General features: G+C 50.3%; 1 protein-coding gene across 1 annotated transcript in view; it reads left to right on the forward strand.

Moving 5' to 3' along the window:
- CCDC13 (coiled-coil domain containing 13) overlaps positions 1 to 15,091 on the forward strand; it is a 39,091-nt gene that overhangs the window by 19,233 nt on the left and 4,767 nt on the right. The window contains exons 11-15 of the mRNA XM_010974751.3: positions 1,964 to 2,103; positions 2,604 to 2,687; positions 4,926 to 5,048; positions 12,460 to 12,614; positions 14,859 to 14,973. Of these exons, the coding sequence (XP_010973053.1) occupies positions 1,964 to 2,103; positions 2,604 to 2,687; positions 4,926 to 5,048; positions 12,460 to 12,614; positions 14,859 to 14,973 (617 nt within the window). The remainder of the gene's footprint in view (positions 1 to 1,963; positions 2,104 to 2,603; positions 2,688 to 4,925; positions 5,049 to 12,459; positions 12,615 to 14,858; positions 14,974 to 15,091) is intronic.

The following is a 15,091-nucleotide window of genomic DNA, read 5'->3' on the forward strand; positions in this document are numbered from 1 at the left end:
GCTCCCTGCTTCCATCTGGCTCTCCGGCCCATTCCATTTCCTCTCTAAGGTACAGACCTGACTGTCTTCTTGTTCTACATAAAACCTGTCCATGGCTCCCTGTCACCCTCAGCCTCACCCAATCCTTAAGGCTCCTTCCAACTCACCCTTTCCCTCCCCAACTGGGGGCTTTCATCCTCATGAGCCAATATGGTGGCCATAGTGCCAGCCTTTACATCTACATTCCAGGCAGCGGGATAGTAGAAGAGAAAATGTGCTTCTTCATCCAGTTTGCAGGGCACCATGTGACCAGCTCCTGCTGCCGCCCCTCCTGCATCTTCTCTTCACTCCTCCCTCTCCACCTCTCTGGCCATTTAGCTCTTCCACGGCCGTGCTTTCTCCCCACTCCAGGCCTGTGCACATGCCGGAAACACGCCTTCCCTCTCCTCCCCCTCTGCCTCTGCCTGGCCAGCTGTCCGTCAGCCTTTAGGTCTTACCATTCATGAGCTCCTCCAGGAAGCTCCAGGGCTCCCATTCAGTCTTACTGCCCCTCCTGGGCATTCTCCCAACTCCCTCTGCATCCTCAAGACAAACTTTTATCACATTGTGTAATCTTTCTCCTGTGTTCTTCCCCAAACTCAATGGTGCCTCGTTGCTTGGCCCAGGACCGAGCACACAGTAGTTGCTCAGTAAATGCTTGTCTAACAAGTGAGCTCTGCGGATATTTTGTCTTGGCAGAGGCCCGGAGGGCACAGCCTGGGCTGCTAGGGCACCAGGGACTTGCTGTGGCCCCTCCCTGTGGCGGTGGTGGTGCCTGTGGGGAGGGGAGCTGGTAGGCTCTGGGGAGAAAGATTCTTCAACCTTCACACAGGTTTCTCAGTGACAGAGGAGCCTCGCAGCTAGGCTGACTGTACAGCCAAGATGTGTCACAGAGCAGCCCTGCCCTTTGTTCCCAGAGCTCCTTGGTCCAGTCAGAGATGTGGGCCCAGGTGCTCCTCAGCCCAGCCTCAGGCTGGTGTTGGCCAGTGTTGGTGATTTGACCTGTAGCTGTCCATCCCCAGAGGCCAGGACAGGCTGTGGGAGAGAATGCAGAAGCCCTGAGGCTGCAGGAGAGCCAGGGCAGGAGAATGGCTGGGGCAGGAGGATGGCCTGGGGACTGAGTGCATGTGGTAGTGTGCGGGCATCACCTGCAGGCCGCCCCCTGCTTCCCATCCCGGGTTCACCAGGGAGTGAAGTCTGAAGGGGCACTCAGGAACATTCCAGCATCCTCACAACACTGCTGTCCTGGCTCCAGGCACACAAAAGAGGACAGATCCTTACCTCTGAGGTCACTGGCCGCTTGAGGGCCAAGCACTGCCCACCAGACAAACTGGCGCACACTGCATGTTTTCTCATAATGGGCGGGGCCTGGGAGACATGCCAGGTAGTTTGGGGCTCACACCAACTATCCACCCCTTGATGGTGGCCTGACCTCCTGCTGGGGGTCCTCCAGTGCTCCTCCTCCAGTCGGCCCCACCAGCTATCCGTAAGAGTGGAGAGGTGGGGCCAGGGGCCTGGGACGCCTGGCCTCCCCGCCAGGCTGCCGGCCCTTGCTCTTGGCTCCAGGTGTCTGGAAGGTCGGAGTGTCTCCAGCTGACAAAGGCTGGTGGCTTCAAGTCACACCTGGCATTCATCCCCATGTGGGTGGGGCTACTCGGAGAGATAGGCCTGTCCCTGCACTTCCCCTTGGCACCCCAAAGTGGAACAGCTTCCTGGCCAAGCCCCCCTCCTCTGACCATGCAGCTCCCCTTCTGAAGAGAGGCATTATCAGCTGTCATTATCATGCAAGGAGTGCCCTCACCAAAAAGGCCTCGCTTGGCACTCCTGAAAAGAAGCCTCTTTCATATCCACTGAAAGCCCCGAAATCAAGCCAAGGCCCCTTCCTGCCTTCTCCAGGCCTCTGAGCCAAAGCCCTGAGAATGGAACCCACATCTGTTCCCTACAGTATCTTCGGAATAAAGGAGTAGGTGAGGGGTCTGGTGGGCCTGAGGTCAACTCCGCCTACACCAAGTTGCCCGAGGACCCAAGCCTGACCAAGTCCCCGGCCACAGCAGGCGATCACGCTGGCAGGATTGGATCTTCTCGGTAAGAAAAAAAATGGGATGGAGAGGTTGGAAAGTGATATTAATTATTCAGGGGAGAGGTGGTTTCTTGCTGCCCTGGATGGGAAGGGTGCAATTTTACCATGACTGTGCCATTGTCCTTCCAGTACATGTCCCCTGCCCCTCCCCATCAGCCCTGCATCTGCATGAAGGAGCCAGTTAGGTCCAGGTATCATTACTTCAAGAGGGTTTGGTTGCAGCTCCCTATAAAATCCTCTCCCAGCTGGCCTCGAATCTCGCCTGCTTCTAGGATTCTCAAACAGACTTGTGTGGAATTGTTTGAGGCTCTGCTGGCCCCTGGTTCTGTCTCATTCTGAGCAAGCAAGAGTTCTGGAAAGAAGGGCAGCAAATCCACAGGGCTGCTGTGAGGGCCACACCAGCCCCCCACCTTGGGCTCCCCAGTTCCCTGCTGGTCCCTGTACCCCTCACAGCGGGGCCCAGCCTGCCCGCCCATGGTGATGAACCCCTTCTGCCTTCACACAGCTCCGTGACCAGCCTGGGCCACACGCTGGTGGAATCTGCCCTCACGTGGCCTTCCGTGCCCAGCCCTCACGGGGCCTCACCCAGGTAGGACCCTGGGACCCCCGGACCCTCACAGGCCTTCCCATCCCTGATTGCCCAGCCAGTATTGCCATCCCATTACAAGGAGGGGAAACTGATGCCCGGCCAAGTCCAGGGACTCTTCCAAGACTATGTGAGGATGTGGAGGGTCAGTGAGGTCCAGTGCCTTATCCAAGGTGATAAAGTAAGTGGCTTCAGAATTAGAGTCTCGGTCTCTGATTCACAGTCTAGTGTTCCTTCCTGCTGCCACAGAGTTAACACGAGGAATCTTCCAGGACCTGGAGCCCAGCACTTTCCCTTGCCTCCTCTTGCCCATCAAGAGTCAGTCTCTAGGGGGAGACTTTCACGTCATATGAGTTCCCACTGATATCCCCTCAGCCCTCTGGCCCCATCTTTGTTGATAGAATCAAGCCTTTCGGCTTAAATGGACCCTTTGTTCTTCCTGCCAGCTCACAGACAAAGGGTGGCTTTGTCTTGCCCTGTCCCAAGCCCTACCCACTGTCCACTAGAGCTCCTGCTGCCCCCACCCCTCAGGCAGGTCAGCTCAGGTTCCGTCAAGGCCTCTGAGTGGCCCTTGTCCCATGTTTGACTTGCTATGTGGCTCTGGGCAAATCAGTCCTCCCTGGGCTGCTGTTCCCAAGAAGTGCCAGGGAGACTTCTAGCCTGACATGGGGCAGCCCAGGGGCCAGGGGCCAAGGCCACCCCTGCAGCCGCCCCACCCATCAGCCTGGGGTCGCAAGGGCAGTTAGGGGAGAGGGGCCCACCCTGAGCCTCAAGGCGCCATGCCACGCTCTCCTCACACCACAGGGAGAATGATAGGCTCTGCGCTCTGAGGTTGCTGTCACAGTAGTAGGAGCAAGAGGACGGATAGGCTGCCCCCAGGGTCCCTTCCAGGCTATGTGGCGGTGACCTTTGCACTCCACAGGGATGCAGAAGCCAGTGTGCCCTGGGCTGCCCAGACTGGTTCTTAAGCTTGTTTTTTCTCAACACAAATATTTACTGAAGCCAACCATATGCAGGCCCTGCCCTCCTAGAGCTTACAGTCCCTTCCCATCAGTGACAGGACAGATGTTCATGGGGCAGGAGTGACCCCAGAGAGTGGGTCTATCAGGGTGGGCATGGTGGCTCTGATGGGGTGCCTGGGAGGTGGGTGGGGGAGGGGATCAGCTCCTCCCCTAAAATGTGAGATCATGGAGGTGCCTGTAGCAGGGTTTTCCAAACTGAGCTGTGCACACGAATCTGCTGAGGGTCCGCCAGATTAGATGTGGGTGTGACTCTGAGGCTCTGGGCTAGAGACTGGGGTCCTGCATTTCCAACAAGCTTCTGGATAATGCCACAGTCGCTAATTCAGAGACTACACTGTGAGCAGCAAGGCCTTAATGTATATTTAGGGGCCAGAACAAGGAGAAGCCTATAGTCCTCAGAGCCCATCTCAACCAACTCCTGTTCAGAGGGATGACTGGGGCCCAGAGAGGGGAAGAGACTGGGCCAGGACCACGGAGCCAGTCAGCCTCTGGGTTCCAGGCCCCAGCCCAGCCCTCCTTGTATCCCACTGGAAGAGCAAACCATTGTCACCAAGGCCTCCCTGGGAAGGGAGGGCAAAGCAGAGAGCAGCCTAGCACTCACATGTGGGCTCTGGGGGGGTCAGGGTGGGGGGCCGAGCTCACCTTCTGTCCTAACCCCAGGCAGCAGGTAAGGGGCTGGTAGGCAGGCCCAGTGGTAAGGAGGGAAGTGGTGATGGGCTGGATCAGGGCTGGAGAGAACTGACCAAATCAAAAGCAAGTGTCCAGACTCCAGGAAAGTGGACTGGGCTTGGGGCCATGCCAGGAGATACAGGAGGGCCGGGGCAGGCTGGCAGGGAGACAGAAGCTGGGCCCACCTGGCACTGAGAAGGGAGACCAAGGCCCCAGTTCCCAGGACACCCCAGGTCCCCAAGAACCAAACTCCAGACTAATTCCAGGCTCCTCCAGGGGCTGGATGGACAGAGGTGCTGATGCAACTCCAGCCCTGGTGGGGTCTGGCTCTGGCGCCTGCTAAGTGAGGTCTAGAGACTTCCACAGGGCCAGGAGTGGTGGACTGAGGAAGAGGCCAGAGGAGGGGGGCTGGGAGGGACTGGGTTGGCTTCCTTCTCTCTGGCTCTCTCTGAGGACCCTGAATGTCCCTCCAGTCCCTCCCACCATCACAGAGACAAGTATCTCTTTGGGTAACCCTTAAATGACCTCTGCCCCCCACCCCGGTCCCCAGGTTCTCGGACTCCCCAGAACAGAAAGGCTGGCAGACACAGGTGACAGAGTTCAAGGCCCTCTGGCAGGCCACTGAGGTGGAGCGTGACCGGCTCACCGAGTTTGTCACCGTCCTGCAGAAACGGTAACCCCTGGCACCAGGGATGCACTCTTGTGGGCTGGGAGCGGGCAGCCTGACACAAGGGCCTCCCTCTTGGACAGGGGCCAGGCCGTGTCCATGACGGGGCCCACCTCACTGGTGAGTTGGGCTCCCACAGTGTTCGTCCCAGGCTTTCCCAACCACATCTCATGTGTCCCCCAAGGGCTCACAGCCTCGGGGCCCCATCATCACAGTCGTGGTTTGCTCTGTCCTACGCGTCCTCAGCAGGAGTATTGCATGCATGTGGCCATGAGGTGGGCGTCTCAGGAGAGAGACACTCTGGAGTAGGTTAATCAGTCAAACCAACCCACGAGTGATGGAAACCTATGATGCCCGTGGCTCTGTACTGGGTGTCGCCAGAAGCTTTGGTGGGGAGAAGTCCCAAGCTAGACTGAGGTCTGGAGCTACAGAGGGAAGAGAACTGCGGAGAGGTGGGCAGCTGGGACTTCCCCTGAGGGGAGGGGAGGGAAGAATGCGGCCCGAGGCACTGGACCAGGAGGTTTGGTTTCCTCCAAAGGGGTGTTGACAGATTTCTATTCAGATAAATCAGTGTTCCTCACTCAAGTGACCCTCTTGGCAGGAACAGTAGGTGCCTAGGCCAACACATGGCCTAACCATGTGACCTCCTCACTGAAAACTATAAAGAACACCACTGAGTTCCCGGACAGGCCGTGTCACATGTCAGTCAGGGCTCTTTGACAGCAGACAACAGAAGCCAATCCTGGCTAAGTTAAGGGAAAGGAGATTTTTGGAAGGTGCTGGGCGCTGGGGTGCAGGGTAGGAGAAGAGCCCAGGAAGGCCCAGGAATCTTGGTAGCAGAAACCCTTGAGTGGCCTCTCCTGGGCCATGGGAATGACACAGGCCCAGTGGCTTTCAGTTCTTGTGCTAACAGGTTCTGGGAGAGACGATCTAGCTGGCCTGGGTCACGCGCACGTCCACCCCTGGGCGGAGGCCAGGCACTCTGACTGGAAGAACCTCTAGGTGCTCATAGAATGGAGGAGGGGCAGCCTGCCCAAGGGAAAGATGGAATATAGTCCCCAAAGAGGGGGCTGGGGTGCTGGGAAGTGGTCAGCAGGTGGCAACTCCTTTTGCAGTGAAATGTGATCAGCTGAACTGTTTTCTTTTCAGTAGTAAGAACACAGAGAGAATATGAATTTCAGATGCTCAGGTATATAAAAAAAAAAGTAACATTAATTATTTTTCTGTAATTGAAATACAGTGGCTAATACAAGGCTCTAGTCTACCAAATGAAAATAACATACTCAATTATGTCTTTCTCTCCCATTTCCTTTTGAGTTGCAGCTGAGTTTGGGGGGGGTTGTGAACCAAGGTGGCCCAGTTATCTATTGCAGTAAAACAGACCATCCCAGACATAGTGGCCTCGAACACGATGGTTTGTTCTTTCTCACGAGTCTGGAGGTTGCCTAATTCTGTTTCACGGCATGCCAGGGGCCTCAGGCTGAAAGCAATGGTAAAGTCCTGTGTCCAATGTCCAGTGGCTGAAAACAACATATTTCTTACATTTTATCCATTTTTCTAGTTGTTTACAGAAGGATGTGATAATCTGGTTGTTGTTCTGCCAAGATGAAAGTCGCTATATATACCTTTTTTTTTTTGGTTGGGGGAGGTAATCAGGTTTGTTTGTTTGTCTGTTTGTTTGTTTATTTAATGGAGGTATTGAGGATTGAACCCAGGACCTCGTGCATGCTAAGTACATACTCTACCACTGAGCTATGCCCTCCCCCAGCCTTTCTTTAAACATAAAGTTGGCTTTGTTTTTATAAAAATTTAATCTGAGAATCTGTGTTTGAATAGTAAAGTTTAATCCATCTTCATCTTTGTAATATTTAGATATATTTTGTCATCTCAGTATTTTCCATGTGCCGTGATCTTCCTTTGCTCTTTTTTCCTGCATTCTTCTTCCTTATATTGGATGGATAAAGTTTTATTTCCCTCTCTTCCATATGCATTTGGAAGTTATACATTCTATCTCTGTTTTTTAGTGGTTACTCTTAACTTTGAACATTGAAACTCAGCAAGTCTGAAGTCAGTGGGTTTCTTTATTATCACTTTGAGCAACAGAATAAATTTAGAATGTTTTAACTCCAACTTCCCTGCTTGTATCTTTCACAGTACTGTTTTCTAATATTTCTCTCCATGTTCATTTTTTAAACCCCCTGAAATTAAGCCTTTAAATTCATCTTTAAAAAAAATAGTCAATATTCATTTACTTTTGCCAACATGTTTAAAAATGTCTTCCCCCACTGTTGCTTCTTGCTTCTCAAATCTTCATTCTGGGTTCAGTTTCCTTCTTACTGAAGCACACCCTTTAGTTCAAGGAGGCCACGTGAATGGTAAACTCTCAGTCTTTGTTTCTGAATGTCTTCATTATGCCTTTCTCTGGAGTGAGAATGTACTTGGGCACAGACATCTAGATCGATGAGTATTTCTTCTCAGCACCAGGAGGCTGTGACAGTCCATTGTCTTTGAGCTCAAACTGTTGTTAAGAAGAAATCTGCTATCAGTTTGATTGTCGTTCCTTTAAAGATATGTCCTTTCTCTCTGGATGCTTTTTCAGATATTCTCTTTGTCTTTATTATTTTGCAGTTTCATTCTAATGTGTCTGAGTATTTCATTTAATTTTATTTTTCCTGTTTAGGAATTAGTGTGCTTTTTCAGTCCAAGGACTCCAGTCTATATACTGCTTTTCCCCCACTGTCCCTGTTCTTTTTCACCTCAAATTTCACTCAACATGTGTTAGACTTTCTTATTCTTTCCTCCACAACTCTCATACCTTAATATTTTGGGCTGATGACTGGGTAGTTTCTTCAAATCAACCTTCCAACTCATTAAATTTCTTTCACTGCACTTCACCTGCCGTGAAACCCATCTTAATAACTGAATTTTTCACATCAAGCCATTCTTTTGTGTAAATCTCCTGTTCTCTTTCTTCTAGCATTTATTCTTTTATTAAAATGTATTGCCTTTGTCTTTGTAATAGTCTTAAACTCACCTAGTCCCTTTAAAGTTACTCAGTCGTCTTCATTACTTTGGATCGTAAGTGATGCCTGTTGACTCCCCCTTATGGTGAATCATTTCCCTGTGTGATTTGGATTTCTGTGTTGGTTTTTGTGAGCTTATCTTCAGTGGGTTTTCCCCTTGTGGGAGCTCTTAGGTTATGAAAGTGCTCTTACAGAATGGTTCTGCTTTTGCTTCTGTGGCGCTTTTGGGGTTTCAGTGGTCTCAGGTTGGCTTTTGGGGTTTCAGTGGTCTTAGGTTGGTACTTATGCTAATTATTGGTTTAGGATTTCCTGACCATGTGAGTGCTGGCCTTGTGTTTCAGTGTCCTCTTGATCAGTGCTTTCCCTCCCCCACTTAAAGCCCTAGTCAACTACAGTCGTCTGTACCACTTCCCTGGCTTATGGATAGATATCCTTTCAGTCCTCTCACCACAAATAAAGCGTTCTTCTGAGGCTTCCAGAACTATGCAGAGAACTCACTTGCAGTTTGCTGCCTTATCCAGGCCCACGTTTGTGTCTTCTGCCTTCATGTTGGCATTAAAACCCCTGCCTTACTCTATTGGACATTTTATTAGTTTTTCTAATACAAGTGTATACATACTGATTACAAAAAGTCTCTTTTTCCAACTTCCAGTTCCCTGTTCTCACAGAAAAGAACCATTATAACTTCCAAAATGTTTTCTTTGCACATCTAAAAATATATATGCATATATATTATGCACATACATATATTATTCAAAGATGGACCCACACTAAACACATCTTTACATTTTTGTGTGATTATACTGATACCATAAATTTCTAAAAAAAACTGCTGAATCAAAGAATATGCACATTTAAAATGCTCACAAATAATGGCAAATTGCCCTTTTAAAATGAATCAGACTAATAACACTAATACTCAGTGTTGTTTTTATCTGCTTTGCTGTAACCAAAAATGGGGATGAGCATATTTTTCACACGTTTAGAACCTTTTAAATGTTCTTTTCTGTTAACTACCTATTCATACTATATTTTTAGAGAGTTGTTTATTTTTTTCTTTACATCTGTAAAGGGCTTTTTACAAATTACATATTGAACATTATGAATATAATGTATAATATTATGTGTGTTCGTCTTCATAAAGATCTTGTATCATTTGTATTAAATTAATTCCTGGGTAGGGCGACCTCCTTATCGGAGTATTTTTTTTTTTATCAGCATCCCAATAGTTATGGTCCTCATGTAAAACAAAAATTTTTTACATCAAAATATTCACCAATGCAGGGGTGGGATGGGATGGAGGGTGTATAGCAAATGCTTAGCATGCACAAGGTCTTGGGTTCAATCCCCAGTACCTCCATTTTAAAAAAAGTTTTAAAAAATTCATCAATGACTTAACTATTTAATATTCTTCACTTCACACTGCCATTGGGTCCGTTTGGTCAGACTCTTGAAATAAAATGAAAATCCATTACGAAATAAAAAGGCACATCTTTAAAAATATTTGGAATTTCATGAGGTTGATGCACCTAATGCTGGAAAGCTGTCAGAGTCACACTCAGAGCCATTGACTGGCAAGGGAGATCTAGCAAACTGAATTAACCCTGTAAAGACTGAAGGAGAAAAAAAAATGGATGGAAATGAAGACTTGGCCAAAAGAGAATAGTCAGAATACCAGTGGGTCTGGAGGTTTTGAATAGAGACAGAAATCGGTAGCAGCAGACAGAGGAGTGGCCCCAGGGGAAGGCCACAGGTGGAGGAGAGAGAAGGAGCTGGCTTTAGTGTTGTGCTTGTTTAGAGGAAAAGCTGCAGGGCCTCCTGATGAATTGGGAGCTGAAAGCCACGAGGAAAAGAGAGAAGACAATAGTGTCTCCCAGGTTTTTTTGGCCAAGCAACTGCGTGAGTGATGGTGACATTTACCACAATGGGGAAATCAGATTTGGGGGAGAAGGAGAGAAATCAAGGGTTTGCTTGTTCCTCAGTTTTGTCAGAATTCATAAAGTGCTTTAGCATCTTACATAGTGTTTGCTGCTAGTTTCTCTGATTGCTTCCCCAGTGACAAATGGAATACAAATGTAAACGAAATGCAAACATTCTTGAAATGTTACAGAAAAATAAAAGCCCCTCTCCCACAGATAACTAGTGAATAATTGCAGCAGAGTCCTCCATTTTGAGTTCATCAGCTCAGTTACGTTAGGGTTAGTATTTATTTGTTTTTAAAATTTTCATTTGTTGTAAGTTTTTAAATGAGATCATAGCTTATGCATAATTTTCCACTTATTTGACTTACTAATATACTGTGGACATTCTCGTGTCAGTTCATATTCTTTTTATGGTCACAGAGCATTTTATTGTGTTAATCCACTAAGATTTATCTACCATTTATTTACATAAGTGTCATTCTGGTCTATGTATTCTCGTAGCACTTGCTTTTCTCACCAACCCCATGGCTTGGAGATGTCTCCGTGTGGGTGCAAATAGCTCTACCTCATTCTTTTTCCTTGGTAGAGACTGCTGTCCAGCAGAACTTTCTGTAATGATGGTGAGGTTCTACGTCTGTGCTGTCCAGTCCAGGGGCCTTTAGCCACATGTGGCTTTTGGGCACCTGCAATGTGGCCAGTGTGGCCATGAAACTGAACTATAAATTGTACTTAATTTTCACAACTTTTTATTTGAATAGCTACATGTGGACCTGAGGCTGCAGCCACTGTGTTGAGCAGCCCACCTCCATCATGATCCACCATATTCCATTCTACGAACAGGGTACCATTCACTGGGTCCTTCCCCTGTTGATGGACCTTTAGGTTGTTTTTAGTCTTTTGCAAATTAAATTTCAAGGAACATGCTTGAACGGGTCGTGTTAGGAGCTGTATACTGTGTTGGCAGTTGTATTCTGTTAAAATTGTTACCATCCAGTTCCTTCTTGACTCGTCACCAAGGTGGGAAGAACACTTTCTCCAGCACCGTGCATACATTTGCAGGCTCCCACTCCGATCTGCCTGTGTGTGTGTGTGTGTGTATAACACTTCGCTTGGGTTAAATCTCAGGGAGTCCTGGTATTCTAGCTGAGCCTTTAGTATCACCAAAGTCTGAAATGCCGTACCTAACCACAAGAAGGACTTTAGCCCCAGCCTCAGTGAAATTACATCCAATCCTTCAGTGAAATAACCAAACCACAAAGTCTTCAAGGCCCATGAATTCATGACAGGCATATAGAAAATAATAATAATAATAAATAACAACAAACAGAAGGCAATCACTAACTCTAAGAAAAGGAAACAAATAAGAAAGAAAATGTAATCATCAGTAAACAGCCTGTCTGAATAGCTGTCCTGATGTAACCCCCCTGTGGTGGACAGGAGTTTGTCCCCCGTGCCCTTCAATCCCTGCTCTCATGCCTGTGAATACTTTATGTTATATGGCAAGAGGGACTTTGCAGATGTAATAATCACTATGGACCCTAAAATAGGAAGATTATCCTGGATTACCAGGTGGGCCCAATCTAATCACTTGAGCCCTCAAAAAGCAGAGAAATTTCTCCAGCTGGGGTCAAAGAGATGCTACAGAAGAACTGAGAGAGAGTCAAAGCATGAAAAGGGTATCTGGCTGGCTTTGAAGATGGAGGGGGCCGAGTAGCCTCTAAAACATGAAAATCACCCAGCCAACAACCAGCAGGAAACAGGGATTTCAGTCCTTCAGTTGGAACTGGATTCTTCCCACAACCTGAGTGAGCCTGGAAGCCAATTCCCCAGAAACTCCAGGTAAGAGCCGAGGTCAGCCAACACCTTGATTTTGGCTTGTGAAACCCAGAGCAGAGAAACCAGCAGACCTGGGGAACTTTTGACTTGTAGGATTGTGGGATGAGAAATTTGGGTTGTTTCAACCTGCTGTGTATGTGGTAATTTGTTGATAGCAGCAACAGAAAACTAATATGCCACCTAATGTTAATTCAGCCAGAAAATGGCAATATAACTAAATTGGGAGGTGGACAGGTGATTCCTGTTTGGTAAGGGGAGCATACTAAAATAAAATTCTCATGTTGCATGATGGGAAGTCAAAAGATTGTATTTAAACCTTAAAAAATAGCAGCATAAGCATCTGTAGAAATAGGGCAGTAAATAGTGACAGAAACGGCTAAAAATGGTATAAGTGGTTGCTTCTAGATACCAGAAGCTGGGAGTGAGGAGGGGTGGGGTGGGGTGTGGCTGCTGAATTTTTCGTTTTAAGCCTTGGAGAGAACTATATGGTTTTTAAATGCATGTCCCTATGTCACTGCAACACAAATAAGGAGGAGTGAGTCCCACCACCACCAGTGTAAGATGCGCCCACTTCTCTGAGAGCCTGAGCAGGTGGAGGCCCAGGGAGTCCAGTGGCTCCTCCCCTCTCATCACCAGGGTGGAGGAGAGCAACCGCAAGCTGCTGGAGTCGGAGAGGAAGCTGCAGGAGGAGAGGCACCGCACCGTGGTGCTGGAGCAACACCTAGAGAAGATGCGCCTGGAGCCCGGGAAGACGTCGGCCTCTCAGAGAGCAGCCCCCAGGAGCAAAACAGGTAGGGCTGGTCCGGGGGCAGAGCCAGCAAGCAGCAGCGCTCAGCCCCTCCACCAGGCTGGAGCCCTGCCTGCCCTGCTGCCGTGCGTCCTCTCTCCCAGCCCCCAGTCAGAACCAGGAGCGCCAGAGCACCGCCAGCCCACGCGGCCCTGGCCCAGATCCTCTTCGCAGAAGAAGGTGGCAGTGCCTCCACTGAATGCCCTCAGCCACCACCCCTACTGCTGCCCCCTCCGCAGCCTCAACCCTGCTGAGCTGACCGTGTTCAAAGTCGGTCATGCCAGAGAGGCCAGAGCAGCCGTGGCTGACCAGGAGAGGAATGGCAGTGGAGTGGAAGCAGGGACACAGCGGCCTCCCTGCAGGCTTGGGGACCCCGCCCCTCCACCTTGTGTCTTCAATACACAGCTTCCCCCTCATGGTCTAAGGTGGCTGCATCTGCTTCCCCAGTAGCAGCAGGACGAGGAGAAGAGAAGGGGACAGCTGCTCCTGACCTTTCAAGGGCAGGACCCTAAGGTGGCTTGTGTCACGTCTGCTTTCATCCCGTTGGCCAGATCCTAGTCACATGATCACACCAGCTGCAGAGGGCAGTTTATCTGTCCTAAACTGAAAGGTCTACTGCTCAGTGGTTCTCAAGATAGTTTCCAGACCAGCAGTGGCAGCACCTGTAGGGCTGAGGCAGGTAGGTGTGCGGAAGGTCAGAGCCAGAAGCCACTTCTGTGGAGGAACAATCTTCATTGTGGAGGCGATAGGCCTGCCGGTCTCTGACATCCCCATCCCAACCCCTCCAGGCTCTGGAGTAGTGGTGTCGTCCCCACTTCCCTGCCTCTCGACACCCCAGTACTCCCCTCATCCCCTCCCCCAGCCAAGGACCCTCAGATTTTTTTTCCCAGCCCAGACAAGATCAGAACTTTTCAGAAGGACTTGCCGAAAGTGGGGCACAAAGCGGGAGTGGTGTCCTCTTCCCACCAGCCAGCCCTGGGGCTTAGCCCTACTGCCCCTTCTGAGCCTCTGGAACAGGTACCGTAGGAATGTGGTGTCTCCAGGCCCTGGACTCACCTCCTGCCAGGCAGCCAGGCTCCCAAGTAGGGAGGGCTAAGCCACAGCAGGAAGAACCACCTTGGTCCTGCCTGGATAGTGAGGGGGAGACGGGGAACTGCCTGAGAGAAAGTGTCCACATGGCCCGTGACGGGGAAGAGCACCAGCCCTCTGGGGGCAGAGCACACCCCTCCATCTGTGAAGCAGGGAGCCTGATTGTGGAATTCAGGCCCTCGTGCCAGTCCTACGCCAGTGGGGAGGATAACAATAAACAAACCAGTAAAAGACATGATGGGTCAGATGGAGGCGGGCGCTGTGGCTGGCAGCAGGGGAAGGGAGAGGTGGTGCTGAGAGCAGCCGTGTTCTGTGGGGGGCCGGCTGCAGCCTCACTGATGAGTTGACATCTGAACAGAGACGGTGGAAAGGGGCGGGATGTGGCGTAGACACCTGAGGAAAGAGCGAGTGCCAAGGCACCGGAGAGGGAGCCTGGCTGGAGGCTTGGAGGTAGTGAGACTGGAGTGAAGCAAGGCAACAGGAGGGGAGAGGAATATGAGGTGAGGTAGGGGAGTCACGAGGTGTTGAGGAGGTGTTCCCATCACACAGGGCCTTGAGAGCCAAGTGTGAATTCACTGTGGCCTCACAGAGGTCTAGAGGCAAGAACTACTATCTTCATGTTATAGGTGAGGAAACCAGCTCAGAGAGGTTGAGGCCGCACAGCAGCAGGTGAAAGCCGGGTCCGCTGATGCCAGGGGATTTCCCGGGCTCCACGCCAGCCCTGAGGGCTTGTTCAGCACAGAGACTTTCTGATACTGTGATCATGCTCAAGTTCCCCCCCAGTTGGGCTTTGATTTCTTTTTCTGAGCATATTGCATCCCCTGGCCCCAGCCACCCTGGATCCCCTGTATGTATGTATGTATGGGGACCAGAGGCTGGGGACCAGCGATAAGAGGGCATCAGATGCAGTGACAGCCTAGACTTAGACTCAGCCTCAGGCCCAGCTGATTTCCAGAAACTGGTAAAGTGCAAAGGTGGAGGCAGTAACAAGAATAACCACCTTGCTACAAAGGAGGCAGCCAGGGCCTGGAGGGAGGCAGCCCTTGTCCTGCACCTTGAAGGAGGTAAAATGTTTCAACAAGTGGAGAAGCAGGAAGTGGGCAGTTGGGGGCCGGAGAAGGAAGCCTCATCACAGAAAGTGGCTGCTGCTGCCCCGCAGGTCTGCCTGCCTCTAACATCAGGCACAACCCGAATGAGAGTGAGAGGAAGGACCCATTCTCCGCCCCGTTCTCCAGTGTGCCCGTGGAATCCCAGATGGAGGAGGTGACCACCAGGTGCTCCCGCCCCGTCTTCCTGAAAGGGTGGCGTTGTCTGGGTGGAGGTGCTTCGGGGGCAGAGGAATCACATCACCCCTACTTTGACTTCTATTTACCCAGAAGACTGGTCCTGCTG

The sequence above is a fragment of the Camelus dromedarius genome, chromosome 17 (genome assembly GCF_036321535.1).
Source record: "Camelus dromedarius isolate mCamDro1 chromosome 17, mCamDro1.pat, whole genome shotgun sequence".
Classification (NCBI taxonomy): Eukaryota; Metazoa; Chordata; class Mammalia; order Artiodactyla; family Camelidae; genus Camelus; species Camelus dromedarius.